Here is a 20,000-nt window from a genome sequence, read left to right as displayed (position 1 = left end):
ATTAAGGGGTTTAGGACAAGCGAAAGCAGCTTATCCTGTTGTTGTTATCCAAAACAGGGGGGGGGGGGGGGACACAGTCTCATCAAACAAAGGGACTGCTTCCTCCCATCAATGAAACAAAAATCAAACTAGGAAAGCCGTAAAAGATCAGTTTATTCAGCATTCAGGGGAGGATGGCGAGGACCGCGCTGCTGCTGGCCGTGCCGGCGATGCTCTGTCTCTGTTCAGCCGGAGGCTCCTTCCAGCCGGCCCTGGTGCTGGACATGGCCAAGGTGCTGCTGGACAACTACTGCTTCCCTGAGAACCTGCTTGGCATGCAGGAGGCCATCCAGCAGGCCATCACCAGCGGAGAGATCCTGCACATCACCGACCGCAAAACCCTCGCCAGCGTGCTGTCCGCTGGAGTGCAGGGCGCCCTCAACGACCCCAGGCTCACGGTGACCTTTGAACCCAGCTATGTTCCCGTGACGACACCGGCGCTGAGCCTGCTGTCCCGGGAGCAGCTGGTGCACCTGGTCAGGAGCTCCACTAAACTGGAGGTGTTTGACAACAGCGTGGGCTACCTGAGGATCGACCGCATCATAGGCAGGGAAACGGCGGCCAAACTGGGGCCGTTCCTCCAGGACAACATCTGGAACAAACTGGCCCGCACCAAGGCTCTGATCTTGGACCTGCGCTACAGCATAGGAGGGGAGCTATCAGGGGTGCCCTACATCATCTCCTTCTTCTCAGACCCCGGGCCTCTGACACTCATCGAGTCCATTTATGACCGCCCCTCGAACACCACCAGGAAGCTGTGGACTATGCCACGGATCCCGGGGAAGAGGTACGGCAAGCGCAAGGACCTGATCGTCCTGACCAGCAAGCGCACCAACGGGGCTGCAGAGGCGGTGGCGTACGCGCTGAAGAACCTGAACCGAGCGATCGTGATCGGGGAGAGAACCTCCGGGGGATCTGTGAAAGTCGACAAGATACGGATTGATCGCTCTGGTTTCTACATCACCGTACCCGTGGCCAGGTCCTCCAGTCCGGTGACAGGGCAGAGTTGGGAGGTGAACGGCGTCTCCCCCTCGGTCTCCGTCCGGCCGAAGGAAGCCGTCTCCAAGGCGAAGGCCCTCCTCGCCGCCCGAGAGGGGATACCGAAGGCAGTCCGGAGTGTCTCAACCCTCATCAAGCGATACTATGCATACAAGGACAAAGTCAAAGTCCTGCTTAACCACCTGGAGACCACAGACTTCTTCACGGTCATCTCGGAGGAGGACCTAGCAGCTAAACTGAACTACGAGCTTCAGTCTGTGTGTGACGACCCCCGGCTGATCATCAAAACAACCAAAGCCGCCCCACTCGCTGGAGAGGACTCCGAGGCACCAGATGACTTCAACCTCAACACGCTGGTGGACGAGGTTTTCAAAGTGCAAATCCGGCCTAGTAAGACTGCATATCTACAAGTCGACAGATTCCTCGATGCTGCCACTCTCTCCAAACTTGAGGATCAGATGGTGCAGAAAGTCTGGGAGCCAATCAGAGACACTGATAATCTAGTCATCGACCTTCGCTCCAACTCAGGTGGCCCCTCTGAGGGCCTGTCAATCATCCTGTCCTACCTACACGACCCTGCCCCGCCCCTTTATTTCTTCACCATCTACGACTCCATCCAGAACACCACGACCGAATACCACACTTCACCCGCCATCCAGGGGCCCACGTACGGGTCCAAACGGAACATCTACGTGCTGGTAGGGTGCCAGACGGCCGCGGCAGGAGAGGAGTTTGCCTACCTGATGCAGTCGCTCCGGCGCGGCACAGTCATCGGGGAGATCACGTCTGGCAACCTGCTGCACTCGCGCTCCTTCCTGGCCGAGGGCACCAGCATCGTCGCCACGGTGCCCGTTGTAAACTTCGTCGACAACAACGGCGAGTGCTGGCTGGGCGGGGGGGTCGTCCCCGACGCCATTGTTCTGGCGGACGAGGCCGAGGAGATGGCGAACGAGATCATCCAGTTCCACAGGGAGACCCACGGGCTGGTGGAGGGCGCGGGGCAGATCCTGGAGGACCACTACGCCCTTCCTGAGGTGGCTGGCAAGGTCAGCAGCGACCTCCTGGCCAAATGGCAGGATGGGTCCTACCGTTCGGTGGTGGACTACGAGTCGCTGGCGTCCCAGCTGACCTCCGACCTGCAGGAGGCCTCCGGGGACCACCGGCTGCACGTGTTCTACTGTGACGTGGAGCCCGAGGCCATGCTGGAGTACCCCAAAATCCCTTCCAGCGATGAAGCTGGGTACATCATCGACGCCCTCTTCAAACTCGACCTGCTGCCAGGTAACGTTGGCTACCTGCGGGTGGACATGATGCCAGACGTGGAGGTGCTGAAGGTCATCGGGCCCCAGCTGATCCAACAGGTGTGGAATAAGCTGGTGAACACGAAGGCGCTGGTCCTGGACATGCGCTACAACACTGGCGGCTACACCTCAGCCATCCCCCTGCTCTGCACCTACCTGTTCGCCCCCGAGCCACTCAGGCACCTGTACACGGTCTTCGACCGATCCTCCTCCTCCATGACAAAGGTCATGACCTTGCCCCAGGTGGTGGGCCAGAGGTACGGCTCGGAGAAAGACGTCTACGTCCTCACCAGCCACATGACGGGGTCGGCCGCAGAGGTGTTCGCGCGCACGCTGAGGGACCTGCAGAGGGCTACGGTGGTTGGCGAGCCCACCATCGGGGGGTCACTGTCGAGCGGCATGTACCAGATCGGGAGCAGCATCCTCTACGCCTCCGTCCCCAACCAGGTGGTGCTGAGCGCCGTCAGCGGGAAGCTGTGGACCGTGTCGGGTGTGGAGCCGGACACTGCCACACAGGCCTCGGATGCTCTCAACGTCGCCAAGAGAATCATTGCGGCAAAGCAACTCAAACAGGATTCCAAGAGAGCTAAGAGTCCAGCGCTGACCCCTGCCCTAGTCTGACCTCTGACCCCTGCTCCAGTCTGACCCCTGCCCTAGTCTGACCTCTGACCCCTGGTCCAGTCTGACCCCTGCTCCAGTCTGACCCCTGCCCTAGTCTGACCCCTGCTCCAGTCTGACCCCTGCCCTAGTCTGACCCCTGTTCTAGTCTGACCTCTGACCCCTGCCCTAGTCTGACCCCTGCCCTAGTCTGACCTCTGACCCCTGGTCCAGTCTGACCCCTGGTCCAGTCTGACCCCTGCCCTAGTCTGACCCCTGTTCTAGTCTGACCTCTGACCCCTGCCCTAGTCTGACCTCTGACCCCTGGTCCAGTCTGACCCCTGCTCCAGTCTGACCCCTGCCCTAGTCTGACTCCTGCCCTAGTCTGACCTCTGACCCCTGCCCTAGTGTGACCCCTGCCCTAGTCTGACTCCTGCCCTAGTCTGACCTCTGACCCCTGCCCCAGTCTGACCCCTGTTTCTAGTCTGACCTCTGACCCCTGCCCTAGTGTGTGTTGTTCGTGATTGTTAATTCTGTTTTAAAGGTAGGAAGTATTGTAACATGGGTTCCAGGACACTAAGGCCCAGTTCGAAAACTCTTAAAAGTAAGATAGCTGTCTTACAACCTTGGTGTCTCGTCAAGACAGGTGTCTTGCGCGAGATATTTCTACGGGTGAAGGTATCTCAAAAAGACATGTGACGTTGGTACGCTAAAAAAACGTTATGCTATATGACGTAGGCTAACGTGCTATTGTTAGAAAGTTTGCTGACTGATCACATCAACCATTATTGCTGGTTACAATAACAATGTTATCGGATAGTGCAGTGTCTATTTCTTGGTAAATCTGAAAAAATCTAAGCGAGAAAACGCAGAAAGATGTACATTTACATACAAAACATGACCGTCAGCAGAGTCTGGTCCGCCATCTTTGTTTACAATTTGCATTTGCTTGAGGGACTTGGTGCACAGATTTATGGGTAATAGGCAGCATCAAGGCTGCATCTTATAAACCCAAAAGAGACAGATTAACGGATTTCGAACAGTCCTTCCTTCTCTTGTTTAAGAGAGGGAAGTAAGTAAGACAGAATTGTAAGAGTTTTCAAACAGGGCCATAGAGTTAAGCAGCTTTATTCCTTATGATTAAAGTGGAGATGTGTGTGTGTGTGTGTGTGTGTGTGTGTGTGTGTGTGTGTGTGTGAGGTCAAATCCAGGCAATTTCTTAGACCAAAATCTTGGACTTAAAGAGACAGCTCTATCTAAGTTCCAATGTGTTTAGTGATTCAGATGAGATTTGAAATCAAGAGAAAACAATGTAAGCACCTTTATTTTAGAAAAATCATGGATTTTAAAATTGAAGCACCTTATTGCATAAATATGATCTTTTCAGAACATGCCACTTACAAGGAGTTGCCTTCAAAAGGACTGACTGGGGAGTCACCTGTTATATGATATTATTAAACGGCTCTTTAGAATGCTGTTTGTCACGATGGGATTTTAAATTTTCGATAACGAGCGGTAGACTATAAATCCCTTTCTGTTCTGTGTTCTGGAATATTCCACTCCTCAGCCTCTGAGTCAATAGGGTTCAGCTCTATTGTTGTTGTTATTGTTCTTAATGTGCATATATATTTATATATTTTCGATATTCTATATTCTGACCTGTGTGTTGTATAAGATAAAAGCCCTCTGTTGCTAGGGTTACCAGGCACAGTAGTCCTGAACTGAACTGAATGATTGGGGAAATTGTTTCTGACCTCTATTTTGCAAAGTTTGATTTATGATTTATAGACAATGAAGCTACTGAAATATGCATTACGTGAAATAAAGTTTTAATGCCATTTGCTTTGGAGATGTGCTACTTTCAGGTCTGCTTTATGTTTGCAAAATCAACTTAGTAAAAAACTAAAATAAATTCCAGTTATAGTACGGTTCACACATAACTGTAACATTAGTAGCTACTGTAACATTAGTAACATCAGTAACATTTGCACTGTGGAAACGCAAACCACGATTGATTCATGAGGCTGATCGCAGTCTGTCAAAACTGATACGTACGTGCTGCTTAACACAAACATGGACTCACAAGGTGTGGTTTACTGTTGTATGAAGTTATATATTCAGTCAGTCTGTGCACTATAGCTATCTATCACAAACAACAGGTAACTTTACACACACACACACACACTCACTCACACGCACTCACACACTCGCTCGCTCGCACTCACTCACTCACTCACTCACTCACTCACTCACTCACTCACTCACTCACTCACACACACTCACACACACTCACACACACTCACACTCACTCACTCACTCACTCACTCACTCACTCACTCACTCACTCACTCACTCACACACACTCACACACACACACACACACACACACACACACTCACTCACTCACTCACTTACACACACACTCACATTTTTCACCAGTTTTTTCAGCGCTCTAAGAAATTAAAGAATTACACAATATGCAGGTCAGGATTGTTAACTTACCACATAATCCCTTTGGAATGTCTGCAGAGAGATTAAGCATGGTGAGGCTTGGGGTGAGTGAGTGTGTGTATGTGTGTGCTTGTGTGTGTGAGTGTGTGAGTGTGTGTGTGTGCAGCATACACCCTTTGGCACATGTGCAGTATGGCTTTCCATACCTTACACATTTAGCGTCTGTGTTTCCAGCCACATGCTGAGCATACATTGGGTTAGGGTTAGCACATTGTTAGCTTGTTATTGTCTTACCAATGGGCTGGCGCTAATGAGATTAGCCAGTTATTACTGTGAAAAGCCTCTTATGTGTGTGTGTGTGTTTGTGTGTGTGTGTGTGTGCATGTGTATGTTAACAGAAACCTCTCTGTTCAAACAGGTTCATTTGTCACCGCTGCAGTCTGAGCAGAGCAGAGTCCGTCCCTGCCCAGATCCTGCCGTTCGGCTCCTGCTCCTCCGCTAACTACCTGCCGCGATCAGCCGTCGCTACCGCACCATGGCCCGCGCCCTCGTCCTGCTGGCTGCCCTGCTCCTGGTGGGCAGTGCCGTGCCTGCCCGCGCCGTCTTCCCCCCGTCGCTGATCATGGACATGGCCAACATCCTGCTGGATAACTACTGCTCTCCGGAGAGGCTGGTGGGCATGGAGGAGGCCATCGCCGCCGCCAGCAGCAACACGGAGATCCTGAGCATCGACGACCCGCAGGCGCTCTCCGCCATGCTGACCGAGGGCGTGAAGGGTACCATCAGCGACTCGCGCGTGGCCGTCACCTACGAGCCCAACTACGCGCCCCCGCCCGCCCCCCCTGCGCTCACCGACCTGCCCCCCGAGCAGGTGGCGGCCATGCTGCAGGGCACGGTGAAGGTGGAGGTGATGGAGGGCGGCGTGGGCTACCTGCGCATCCAGCACATCATCGGGGAGGAGATGGCCCAGCAGATCGGCCCGCTGCTCATCCAGTACGTCTGGGACGTGATCCTGCCAACCTCGGCGCTCATCCTCGACCTCCGCTTCACCACCACCGGCGAGCTGTCGGGCATCCCCTACATCGTGTCCTACTTCACCGACGCCGAGCCGCTCATCCACATCGACAGCGTGTACGACCGACCCTCCGACACCACCACCCAGCTCATGTCCATGCCCGCGCTGATGGGGGCGCGCTACGGCACCACCAAGCCCCTGATCCTGCTCACCAGCGCCAGCACCAAGGGCATCGCCGAGGACGTGGCCTACAGCCTGCAGAGCCTCAAGCGGGCCACGCTGGTGGGCGAACACACGGCCGGCGGCTCCGTGCAGATCAACAAGATGAAGGTGGGCGACACCGACTTCTACGTGTCCGTGCCCGTGGCCAAGTCCACCAACCCCATCACCGGGAAGACCTGGGAGGTGGTGGGCGTGACCCCGGACGTGGAGGTGGCTTCGGAGGACGCTCTGGACGTGGCGCTGCAGATCATCGCCCTGCGTGCCCAGATCCCTGAGCTGCTGCAGGCTTCAGGGGCGCTCGTCGCCGAGAACTACGCCTTCGAGAGCGTCGGAGTGGAGGTGTCTGCGAAGCTTGCTGAGCTGGCTGCAAGCGGCGAGTACGACATGATCAACTCCAAGGAGGAGCTGGAGGTGAAGCTGTCTGCCGACCTGCAGAAGCTGTCTGGGGACAAGAGCCTGACGACCACCAGCAACACGCCTGCACTGCCTCCTATGGTGAGTGTGTGTGTGTGTGTGTGTGTTTGTGTGAGAGAGAGAGAGAGAGAGAGAGAGAGAGAGAGAGAGCAGTCTTTAAGTCAAAAACAAGGCTCATATTATTATGCTGTATTATTATTATTCACAGTGAATAAATGCAAAATTATGGAGTGTCTGCTGAATCTGTGTTTACTTTCACAGGAGGCCCACTCTCAGGCCATTCAAAGAGGAAAAACATTATATGAAGCAAAATCCAATATTTATTAATGATTTAGTGTTAATTCTGTCTCTCCATTCAAAAATGACTATCATACCTAAAAACCAGTAGCAACAAACCTGGGTTGTCTCTCATGTTAAGCTAAACCGTCCGTGTTAATTTTGTTCTTAATATCACATAAAGACACAAAGTGAAGAAGTAAAAGCTGAAAAAACATCCTCAAAAGCTATCGTGAATAAGGCTAAATGTGTAAGATGTCATTCAAAGTTGTCTTATTAAGCGTTAGCTTGGGAACATTTGTATCCGGCATTCAGAGTGAAAGTTGTGTTTTATTTAGCGGTAGCTTGAGATAATTGGCTAGTAAGAACTATCTGCTTTCCAGAACCCCACGCCAGAGATGTTCATTGAGCTGATCAAGGTGTCGTTCCACACGGACATCTTCGAGAACAACATTGGCTACCTGCGCTTTGACATGTTCGGAGACTTTGAGCAGGTGAAAGCCATCGCCCAGGTGGTGGTGGAGCACGTGTGGAATAAGGTGGTGGACACGGACGCTATGATCGTGGACCTCAGGTGAGACACGCCCCCACCTACTCTGCTTTAAATAATACAACTAATTTAACAAAAGGGCCTATAAGAACCCCTGTATTTTAAATCAGACTTGATCATGTTGATTGTTAATCATGTTGATCAGGATGATTGTGTTGATCATGTTGATTACTGAAACCCTCGTGCAAATGCCCTCCTGAGATCTGAAACACTGACTGTGTTGGATTATGTTGATTATAGATCATGTTGATTATTGATCATGTTGACACTGACTGTGTTGCAGGAACAACGTTGGCGGCCCCACCACTTCCATTGCCGGATTCTGCTCCTACTTCTTTGACGCAGACAAGGAGATTGTGCTTGACAAACTCTACGACAGACCAACCGGCACCACACAAGTGATGGTCACTCTGCCAGAACTTACAGGTGACACTGGCTTCTCGCTCTTCCTCCTCTTTTTCTCTCCTCCACCATCCTCCTCTCTCTGGTCTTCCTTTTTTCTCCCCCCTCCTATCTCCCCCTCCACTTTTCCGCTCCTCTATGTAACATCCCATCACATCGGTTTATGACGCTATCTGACCAGTACTACTGTTTCATTCCTCTAAGAGGTTAGAGGTCAGAGGTCAGAGGCTTTGGAGTTTACAGGGGAAAGGACCAGTAGCAGAGGGAGGGAAAGACCACAGACAGACCAGTTAGCCTTGGTGCCTAATGCCACGTCTGTCTCCATGGTGCTGTCTCCATGGTGCTGTCTCCACGGTGCTGTCTCTATGGTGCTGTCTCTATGGTGCTGTCTCCATGGTGCTGTCTCCATGGTGCTGTCTCCATGGTGATGTCTCCATGGTGCTGTCTCCATGGTGCTGTCTCCACGGTGCTGTCTCCACGGTGCTGTCTCTATGGTGCTGTCTCTATGGTGCTGTCTCCATGGTGCTGTCTCTATAGTGCTGTCTCCATGGTGCTGTCTCCATGGTGCTGTCTCCATGGTGCTGTCTCCATGGTGCTGTATCCATGGTGCTGTCTCCATAGGGCTGACTCCATGGTGCTGTCTCCATGGTGTTGTCTCCATGGTGCCTAATGCCATGTCTGTCTCCATTTGGACCATCTTAAGTCAGAATAACTACAGACTAAACCAGAAAGCTACTAGTTCCTTATCCCAATTTTGCATTCATCTGGACCACCTCAGGTGATCAGACAGCAGACTGAGTAACCCACCATGTGGACCTCCACAGATAAGAATCAACGAATGTAAACCATGCTAGCGACTCTAGTCTCTAGTTCCCCTGGTAACCATGCTAGCGTCTCTAGTCTCTAGTTCCATGTCTGTATCCAAGTCTGTGTGTGTGCCCCCGCCCAGGTAAGTAGACAACATCCTGACAGACTACAGTACTAAGCCTCAGCTCCTAACTCCATGTCTGTGTGCGCCCCCCCCCCCCCCTCAGGTAAGCGCTACGGCACCCAGAAGAGCCTCCTCATCCTGACCAGTGGAGCGACCGCCGGAGCGGCCGAGGAGTTCGTCTTCATCATGAAGCGTCTCGGCCGTGCCATGATCATCGGCGAGACCACGGCCGGAGGCTCCCACCCTCCGGTGACGTTCCGCGTCGGCGAGAGCAGCCTGTTCCTCAGCATCCCCATCATCCACTCCGACACGTCCCAGGGTCCCGCCTGGGAGGGCGCGGGCATCGCCCCCCACATCCCCGTTCCCGCCGACGCCGCGCTCGACACCGCCAAGGGCATCCTCAACAAGCACTTCGCCGGACAGAAGAAGTGAGCTCTGCTCTGCGGCGTGCGGAAGCAACGCGAGGGTCCCGGCCTTCGCCTGGAATGCCAAACACTTCAGGCTCTAAAGTTCTCTCCAGGGGTCAGGGGTCAACAACACGCAGGGTCCAGAGCTTCTCTCGCTCTTCTTTTCATTGGTATGGAAGTTTCTAGAAGGCAAGCACCGCACCTGGGCCTTCTGTAGCTGACACTTGCGGTTGGCAGCACAAAACGCCCATATCACACATCCAAGTTTGTACTGTGTGCTTGTAACTGACCGTGATTAAAAGAAGTAGGCCAAAATGTTGATTTAGTAGAAGTACGTCATGAATATGAATATTCTTGCACCTTAATGCTCCCAAAAGCTGTGATTTAGATAAAACATTTGCTGTGGTTCTGTGAAAACAATCATATTCTGTGAGATACAACTCGTACTGTCAAAGAATAAATGTTTGTATTTATGAACAACAAAAAAAATCAACATTACTTGAGGATCCTGATATCATGTGAGGAATTATGTAATTTATAATTAATGTACTCTGGGATTTCCAAACAAAATGTGTTTATATGGGAAAACATGTTTAAGAAAATGGGCTTCTGTCAGTTCCTTATGGCAAAACAATAAACATCTGGGGAAACAACATACAAGCTGGCTTGTGTTCAGTTACCATGTTCACCACAACTCCATACAAATGGTCAGCGTGACAGGTCTGTGTGTGTGTGTGTGTGTGTGTGTGTGTGTGTGTGTGTGTGTGTGTGTGTAAATGTTCAGGGTGACAGGTCTGTGAGTGTGTGTAAATGTTCAGCGTGACAGGTCTTTCTGTGTGTGTGTGTTCAGCGTGAAAGGTCTTTTTTGTGTGTTTGTGTGTGTGTGTGTAAATGTTCAGCGTGACAGGTCTTTGTGGAAAAGCTCCCATTATTCCCTCTAATTATACCACCTAATGCCTCAAACTGATTTATTTCCAAACATTGCTGTACAGTTCATGACCCGTGTTCTACTTCCTAGGCTTAACAATGCGATTAGCTTCACAAGGACATGTTTAGATCAACCTGAGTGTGTGTGTGTGTGTGTGTGTGTGTGTGTGTGTGTGTGTGTGTGTACCCCAAGGCTAATGTTAACAAAGTTAACTAAAGACCATGCATTTCAGGATTACATGTCCAGGATTACACACAGCTAAAACAATTTTCTTTGGGAAAATTCCATCCACTCCTTTGTATCTGAGCTGCTGAGAGGCACTGGCTGTATCCCCACGTGTCCAGTAGATGGCGGTATGCTAGTTTGCAAGCCAAACCACAGCTGTGCAGAGTCATCTCTGCAGAGCAACATGGAGAGTCCCTGCTTAGGTTTCTGAATACTTCTGAGGTGAGACTACTGTTTCCACAGGAGCTAACAGTAACATCGCTAACACCGCTAACTATGCTCAACACCCACCAGAGGACAACACACACACACACTCTCACACACCGCTAACTAAGCTCCACATTAACACCCACCAGAAGACAACAATGCTGGGCCACACACGGCTAACACCACACAGACACACACACACACACACACACACACACACAGCTAACTCCACACACACACACAAACACACACACACACAGCTAACACCACACACACATAGCTAACACCACACACACACACACACACACACACAAACACACACACACACACACACACACAGCTAACACCACACACACACTCGAAGCTTACACCTCATCATTTTAGACCGCAATTTTAGACCACAATTACACTACACAAGTCCAGGCAACACACATCTAGGACAAACACTTCACAAATCTAGACCACACAGAACTAAACCCACACAATGCCCCTTACTCATCACATTAATGTACACACAACTCTACACAATGCTAAACATGCAAGTGTGTTTTAGGATTAGTAGTGTGTTTTAGGATTGAGTAGTAGTAGGTGAAAATTCACTCAAGTTACCTCAGGACTCCGGAGTTGCATATAACAACAACAAGCCTGTTGGGCCCGCCCGCGTACCGGCAGGCCAGAGAGAGACACGGGCCCCCTTCAAGAGAGAGAGAGAGAGAGAGAGAGAGAGAGAGAGAGGGAGAGAGAGCGAGAGAGTGGGAGAGAGAGAGAGAGAGAGAGGGAGCCCGGGCTCACTCCCAGACTGCAGCAGACAAGAGAAACAAAATTAAACACATCACACAAGGTTTGTATAGTTAGAAGTGAGTGTTCTCTGACGACAAAACACTTTGTCAGCAGGGATAACCATGTGGTGGATCTCTGATGTCCAAGGTCCTCTTACTGTGCTTTATGTCATGCAAGGATGTCGGTTTTACACAAGGTCGAAAGAAGCACAGTTCGACCCATCTTATCACCATGTTAAAAATGCCATTTTCCTGCTTTCATAAGCACATGATATAACAAGGTAATTATTAAAACAAGGCACTTGATTAATACATTCATACTTGATTAAAGTCAGTTTCATATTTCCCTATCAAGTAGTGTAGCGTTTGTTGTGTAGTGTGTAGGGCCACACACAACTAGCGCCACCATCAGTCAACTGTGCCCCTTGAGACCATTTCAATTGTTATTGGTACTAATATTAATTACACTGAATTTAATATAACTGAACTGTGCTACACATTCATCACATAATGCTAAATACACATCACTAGCTGTCCATGCCATTACAGGCAACTCCACAACACCTCACGATACTACATAAACATATCAGTGAACGGTATATATGTGTGTGATATGTGCTACGCACAGAGAGAGAGAGAGAAAGAGAGTTCAACCACTGAACAGTGATAAACAATCCGATCCGATGCGTGTGTGTGTGTGTGTGTGTGTTTGTGTGTGTGTGTGTGTGTGTGTGTGTGTGTGACCGTTAGCATGTCCAGGTCCCTGTAAATTGTCTTACTGGTGGAGTTAGCAAACTGTACATTTACATTTCATTGCCTCTGTACCTGGACTCTGTGCAATGACAATAAATTGAATCCAATCCAATCCAATCCAATGTTTCTGAGAACCCACGTGTTTGAGCCTGTCTCCAGGCAGCTGAGGTTATTAACAGTAAATCCTCACTGAAGGCGGTGGCCAGAAAGGCTGAAGATTGGCAGCACAGATTTGCACTCCTAATTCCTCACCTGAGAAGCCCCTGCAGACCCCACACAGATCAGTGTTACTCAGGTACAAACAGACCCAGTTAACCTCTCTGGGAGTTAGCATCCCTGAGGAGAGATAGCTCTAGCTAGTGCTAGCTAACGCCTCAATACTGCTGCTACTCAAAACACAGAGTACCAGCACCTCCAGCTAACATCACCAGCTAACATCAGTTAACATCTCAAGCTAACACCAGTTAACATCTCAAGCTAACACCAGCTAACATCTCAAGCTAACACAAGTTATTACTAAGGTAGCTACCCTCACACTATAAATGCCCTGGTTCGACTGTTTTTACTAGACATCCTCGCCATTTAACTCTCAAAGTGGCCTTGAATGAATGCCAGCCTGTTTCTTCAGTAATATAAACAAATGCCATCAATGACAGTGATAGTTGGCTGCTTGCTCTGCTTATCCTTACAACAGTAACCTACTGAGAACACTGTATGCCCACTAACCTGCTTCTACAACCAATTCTTTAAATGCTGGCTCTCTCCATTTATACCCACTAATAATTCTGTTTATTTCATGTACTGTATATATACCTTATTGTATGTTTCATGGATTCATGTATGTGTTGTGTAGATGCAGGGGTGGTGATCCCATTTCTTTGTAGGGGGGGACAATACATGGTAACATTACAGAGAGTAATTCCTGGGGGGGGGGGGGGGGGCATGAAAAAAATAGCTGTCTGGCCCTATCGCCCTCTCTCTCTGTATGCTTTCTTCGTACTGCGTTTGCTACCTTGCAGGATTAGACAGCTAGCTAACACTTGTCTTTGCAGAATAAAGATGATGAATTTCAAGTGAATCCACAAGTCTTTTTTTCTTCAGATAACTGAAGATAGCAGCATTCATTTATTCATACAGGACGTTTGATTTAGCAAAACTGTCTGGAACAGACAGAAATAAAGAGAGACATTCACGTCAAATAATGTGGCATAAAGGTATCACGATACCACGAAAGCTAGCATAACTTGGCTTTTAAATACCGAGTTCTCTTATAACATTCACAAACAGAAAATTCTCGAAACCTAATTAAATATACCAACACAAAATATCTATTCACAGACAACTAATTTCAACAGCAGATGTTGGACCAGGTGAACCAGCTTTCCAGCAGATGTTGGATGAGGTGAACCAGCTTTTCAGCAGATGTTGGACCAGGTGAACCAGCTTTTCGGCAGATGTTGGATGAGGTGAACCAGCTTTTCAGCAGATGTTGGATGAGGTGAACCAGCTTTTCAGCAGATATTGGATGAGGTGAACCAGCTTTTCGGCTGGCTTTTCAGCAGATGTTGGACTGTTGATGTTGTAAGCACTCTGGCGGGAGCCAATAAGCCCCCCATTTACGGGCTACAATGCCAGCGAGGACACAGGTTCAATTCCGGCCTGCTGTTGTTTCCCCATCCTCTCCAAACCTCTTCACTCCTCCTCACTTCCTGTCCAAAATACTTCACCGTCCTATCCAAATAAAGGCTAAAAAGCCCATGAAAAAATATATATATATAAATATGTATATATATTTAAGTAACCATATACTATGTGAACACATACAAATATGTGAAAAATATTTAAAGAGGGAGTGCACCCAAAACTGTTTTTGGGGGGCTGTATACTAAATAATATTACTGTACTGTGGTGAAGCACATCAATGCTCAATGTGTTAATACTGACAAAATTAGGCCTACAGTCTGGCCAAGGTCTAGCCTGGATCTAATGAGGGCCTAGCCTGGATCTAATGAGAGTCTGGGTCTAATGGGGGCCTAGCCTGGATCCAATCAGGGCCTAGCCTGGGTCTAATGAGGGCCTAGCCCTGGTGAAGGTGCCTGGCTCTACTGAGGGCCTAGCCTGGGTCTGATGAGGGCCTAGCCTCAATCTGATGAAAGCCTGGATCCAATCAGGGCCTAGCCTGGGTCTAATGAGGGCCTAGCCCTGGTGAAGGTGCCTGGCTCTACTGAGGGCCTAGCCTGGGTCTGATGAGGGCCTAGCCTGGATCCGATGAGGGTCTAGCCTGGATCCAATCAGGGCCCAGCCTGGGTCTAATGAGGGCCTAGTCTCAATCGTATGAAGGCCTAGCCTGGATCCGATCAGGGCCTAGCCTGGGTCTAATGAGGGCCTAGCCTCAATTTGATGAGGGCCTAGCCCTTGTGTAGGTACCTGGGTTTGATGTGAACCTTGGCTGGGTCTAGAGGCATCAGCTGAAGGCATCTGAACCACTGAGCCACCATAAGGCTAGAAGCTACAGTGAAATACTACAGTTTCTATGGATGTTATTGCCCATCTGGTTCCTCCCTGGAGTTCCTCCCAGACGCTGAATGAACCCTGACCTGAGGCACCTGAGGGGCCTCTTCACCTGCTCCAATCCAGGTACGCAGGTATTACCTTGCGACATCCTCTAGCCTCTGTCACCTAATGTCGTGTGGCAACCCCCGCTCATAGGCACATTCAAGATGGATTCATAAACATTTAATTTAACAGTAATAGACACAGTCTAACAGTGGCTGTGTGTTGAGATAAGTGTGCACTATGCACTGAATTGGTAATAGACGTGGCCTAACAGTGGCTGTGTGTTGAGATAAGTGTGCACTATGCACTGTATTGGTAATAGACGTGGCCTAACAGTGGCTGTGTGTTGAGATAAGTGTGCACTATGCACTGTATTGGTAATAGACGTGGCCTAACAGTGGCTGTGTGTTGAGATTTCCTGACTGGAATTCCAGTTACTGAATTGGTTACTCCTCCGCTGAGTGAGACTCTTGACTCAGCTTGTTTCTTTTTTTTCTGTCATTTAAGTTTTAAGTGTATACCAGGCCGGGCTGTGCCATGCTTGGCTGGTTTTGCTTGGGTTATTCTGCACCCATCATAAGTTCATGACGCAGCTTGTTTCATTTAGTGTTCTCGTCAGAGTTGCACTGCACAGACACATCAGCTGAGAAGATGATGATAATAATAATAATAATGATAGGTTTCTCCCCATCGTCCACCTCTCAGGAACTGGCAGTCCTTTAAGCTAGATGTAGTGTGGGACTACGCCTGGCTTAGGGTGTGACATCAGTCACTGTTATTGTCTGGGGCCTCTACCTTCCTTATGGTAGCGATGCATGTCTGAGTTTATCCTTGGCAGTATAGAACAGTACAACAGTACACAATGCATTTCCAAAGTATATCAAACATTCACACAACACACACATATCAGAATATTTTACTCAGAGAACTACTAAAACGTAGTATATCAGGAAGAAATCAGGTGGGCAATCTAATGATGAATTGCCCTACGCTATCGAAAGACAGCTAAACACATTAGAAATAACACAAACACTGGGCTGTGACACACTCATGGTGTTCTACATCACCAAAACCACGCAAACTCACACACAGACACATTTAACTTAAAATCTGAAACGCTATGAGTATTACCCTAATGTCTATCACAAAGTCCTGTTCATTGTTGTAAGAAACTATGCGTATTGTATACTCATGATACGCCAGTGTGATAAAATGACAACGAAATGATCGTATCGGTGATGTCCAGTGATAGATCAGAACCAGCTTCCCGTCAGATGATTGGACCAGGTAAACAGACGAACAATGAAAGCAGGAGTGAAACGGGTGAAATGACTATAACGGACAGGAATAGTTTCCTCTGCGCAGATGTTTGCATACGTCTTTTGGTAAACTACGATATGAAAGATGGTGCAGCTAACATAAACATGTTAGTTATTGGAGAAGTTATTTTGCGTCAGAATCACAGGAACAGGGATTTGACCTAATTTTCCTTTTCCCTTTTTTCAAGAAGTAATATGAAACCAGGTCGCCTTTGGCTACGTCCACCCCTTCACGACCATTTCGCCGAACGCTAACACGCTCCTTCTTCAGCAGTTCTTTTATGTCGTCCTCTTTTTAACAGCAAAAAAAGACGGAAGGGTTTATTTTATCCTATCGGACGCGCGGAGTCTCAAGAGGCACATTTTCCTCCACTGACCATGCTCTACAAGTTCAAATGATTGGATAAACATATCCACTTTCACACTAAAGCGTTTACGTTTTTTTTTTTATTGTTACTCTTTGACTCTTTTTTCTGTCCAGAATTTTCCACACAACGACATAGAAGACTCTTACGATTTTTTTAATTAACTTTACGGTAGTGGAGTGTGTTTTTTTCTTTCCTGTGTGTGTTCGCCTCCGATCGCTCTCCTGATGCGCAAACATCCAGCGGCCACAGCTGCCCGCTGACTGCCCTTTTGTTTTTCTCCGTCCGTCCAGAGGTGCAGCAGCGCCTGGAGAGGACTTAACCCATCCCAACGCGCTCCGGGGATAATGTGAAGCGCTGTTCGCAACCAGGGCGAAATTAGTTTGGAAGTTTGGAAGAGGAAAAAAAGAAGAGAATGGCGAGGCTTTTGAGGAAAGCATCCCTCGCTCTTTTTCTACTCGGGTTCTTCATGTTCACTTTTGCAAATGTGGAAGCGGAGCCCGAAGTTCAAGAAGAGGAGGAAGAGGAGAGGTCGTGCCAAGGCTCTTTCGACTTGTATTTTGTTCTTGACAAGTAAGTGCATAGAAATAGTGGATTCTTCTTCAGTGGTGAAAGACTTGTGAAGGGAATCGGTTAGATTTCAGTTCCATGTGCTATTTTACGTGGATTTGATTTAAAGTAATGAATCGGCGTTGTATGAGTTGCATTTGTTACAATCGCCTTTAATCTCTTATTCTCAAAGTAAATAGACTACATTAGAGCATCCTAAATCTTGAAACTTTGTTCCACGAGGGAGTCGTGCGAGAGGATTTTCCCCAGTGCATTATGTGATGAACTTGGGGATCTGCAGCTCTTAAAGAGGAACATGCATAGAGCGCCGCCGGTATAGTCTCTTTTGTGAGCTTCCACGGGCTCAGCCATACTGAAACATAGTCACTTGAGAAGGAAAGCTTTTTTGCTTAAATTTGTTAGGTTTTAAATTGAATTCACACAAAACACCCCTCAAAAAACACTAAACCTACTCCTTAGTTTCAGTCAATTGTTTAGTCCTGATCTTCAGCCTACTATATCCACTATAAAAGCTAGCTTATAAGTACAGTTGTTTATTTTATTACAGTAGGTAAAATGATCTCATCAGTGTAGCTGTGTGTGCGTGCGTGTGCGTGAGTGTGTGTGTGCGTGTGTGTGTGTGTGTAATGACGCGGAAAGGGGTGGTGCGTGTCGAACAGGGTTTGCTGAGTAAGCACCAAAAAAAGATTGCAGCCTCGTTTCTTTGCGGTTAGTCTTCCTCTCGGCAGGAATGTGAGAAGGACTCGCCGCTAGATGTGCACACAGACACCCACACACCGCTAGATGTGCACACACACACAAACACACAGCTAGAGGTGCACACACACACACACACACACACTGCTAGATGTGCAGGCACACACACACACACACACACACACACACACACACACACACACACCGCTAGATGTGCACACACACACACACACCGCTAGATGTGCACCAGAAGGCAGCTTCCGTTCTCACGCTATGTCCAGTGTGAGCTGCGACTTGGTGGGATGGGTTTTTAGGAGGGGGTGGGCTGGGGGGAATAAATCCATTTCAGTTTAATTAAGGAAAATGTCCCCGGCGGCCCGAGTGGGTCTCGACGGCCTAGTTCTTGGCGCAGACAGTGGCCACATGGGAAATGTCTGTGGTGCCCGAGACTGCCCAAGAGCGCATTAGGAGAAGAGAGAAACACATGCACAAACACACAAATGTCAGAAATACACACATACACACACACACACACATGTCAGAAATACACACATGCACACACACACAAATGTCAGAAATACACACATACACACATACACACACATGTCAGAAATACACACATGCACACACACACATGTCAGAAATACACACATGCACACGCACACGTCAGACATATACACACACACACACACACACACACACACACACACACAGCATGAACGATTAGGGGACATTGGCAGGTGGGATTTCCTGCTCTTCTTCCTTTTATAACTATTCAATTTGAAGTTTACTGTAAAAGGAGATTTTGTGTGTGTTAGTATGCTATGATGGGTGTGTTAGTATGCTATGATGAGTTTGTTAAAAATGCTATGATGGGTGTGTACTGCTGCCCAGAGTCGAATATTAGTGTGATTGGTGTAATTATGGCTGTGTGGGCTCTTTAATGTGAGTTTGGCTTGCAGGATCTAACAGATCATTTTCAAGTTCCTGACATCAGCAAACGGAAGTTGAAAACAGTCCTTCTTGCAAGCACATAGATTTATGACAGAAAGAGAGAGACAAAGAGGGAGGACGGGAGAAGGAGTGAGAGAGAGAGCAGGGAGAGGAGGAGGAGAGAGTGAGAGAGAGAGAATGAGGAGAGGCTCTGTCATTAGTCAGAAATGCATCTCGTTATGTTTGGCTCGTTATGATTGGCCGGTGTTCTGAGTTGACGGCTGTGACTGAGGTGTTGCCAGTGGAGCTACTGATTGCTTCCTGCTCTTGTTTGTTAGAATCTCAGGGCTTCAGACTACTGACCCTCAGACTACCCCCAGGGCCTCAGAACCGTGGAGACTATAGACACGACACACACCACACACTCCACACCACACACAACACACACTCCATACAACACACACCGCACAACACACACAACACACACTCCACACTCAACACACTCCACACTCAACACACTCCACACACTCCATACAACACACACCACACACATAACACACTCAGATTGCAATGGAAACCATAGACTTTAGTGTCAACACACACTCAACACACTCCACACACTCAGCACACTCCACACCCTCCACACACTCCATACAACACACACCACACACATAACACACTCAGATTGCAATGGAAACCATAGACTTTAGTGTCAACACACACTCAACACACTCCACACACTCAGCACACTCCACACCCTCCACACACTCCATACAACACACACCACACACATAACACACTCAGATTGCAATGGAAACCATAGACTTTAGTGTCAACACACACTCAACACAACACACTCCAAACACAAGACACACTCCACACAACATACACCACACATACAACACACTCCAAATAACAAAACACCACACACAACACACTCCACATACAACTCTCTTAACACACTTCCAACACAGCACACTTCACACATAACACTCCACACAGAGCATTTTTCACATACAACACTCTTAACACACAAGACACTTTGCACACAACACACTTTGCACA

General features: G+C 48.6%; 2 protein-coding genes across 2 annotated transcripts in view; both read left to right on the top strand.

Annotated features, from left to right (window-relative positions):
- Positions 1–173: 173 nt before the first annotated feature.
- On the top strand, positions 174–9,629 carry irbpl (interphotoreceptor retinoid-binding protein like; the record flags this gene model as incomplete). The annotated part of the gene is made up of 6 exons (XM_080840801.1): positions 174–2,954; positions 3,362–3,456; positions 5,907–7,119; positions 7,698–7,888; positions 8,148–8,290; positions 9,301–9,629. The coding sequence occupies 6 exons, from the start codon at positions 174–176 to the stop codon at positions 9,627–9,629; spliced, it is 4,752 nt and encodes a 1,583-aa protein (XP_080696927.1).
- Positions 9,630–16,965: 7,336 nt separating this feature from the next.
- Positions 16,966–20,000, top strand: part of antxr1c (ANTXR cell adhesion molecule 1c) — a gene marked incomplete at its 3' end in the record, with an annotated part of 35,956 nt that continues 32,921 nt past the window's right edge. The window contains 1 exon segment of the mRNA XM_080840800.1: positions 16,966–17,309. Coding sequence (XP_080696926.1) covers positions 17,152–17,309 — 158 coding nt within the window. The 5' untranslated portion in view covers positions 16,966–17,151.

The sequence above is a fragment of the Sprattus sprattus genome, assembly GCF_963457725.1.
Source record: "Sprattus sprattus genome assembly, chromosome: 6".
Taxonomy (NCBI): Eukaryota; Metazoa; Chordata; class Actinopteri; order Clupeiformes; family Clupeidae; genus Sprattus; species Sprattus sprattus.
The sequence above is the reverse complement of the archived record's forward strand: the minus strand, read 5'-3'. Positions and strand labels throughout refer to the sequence as shown.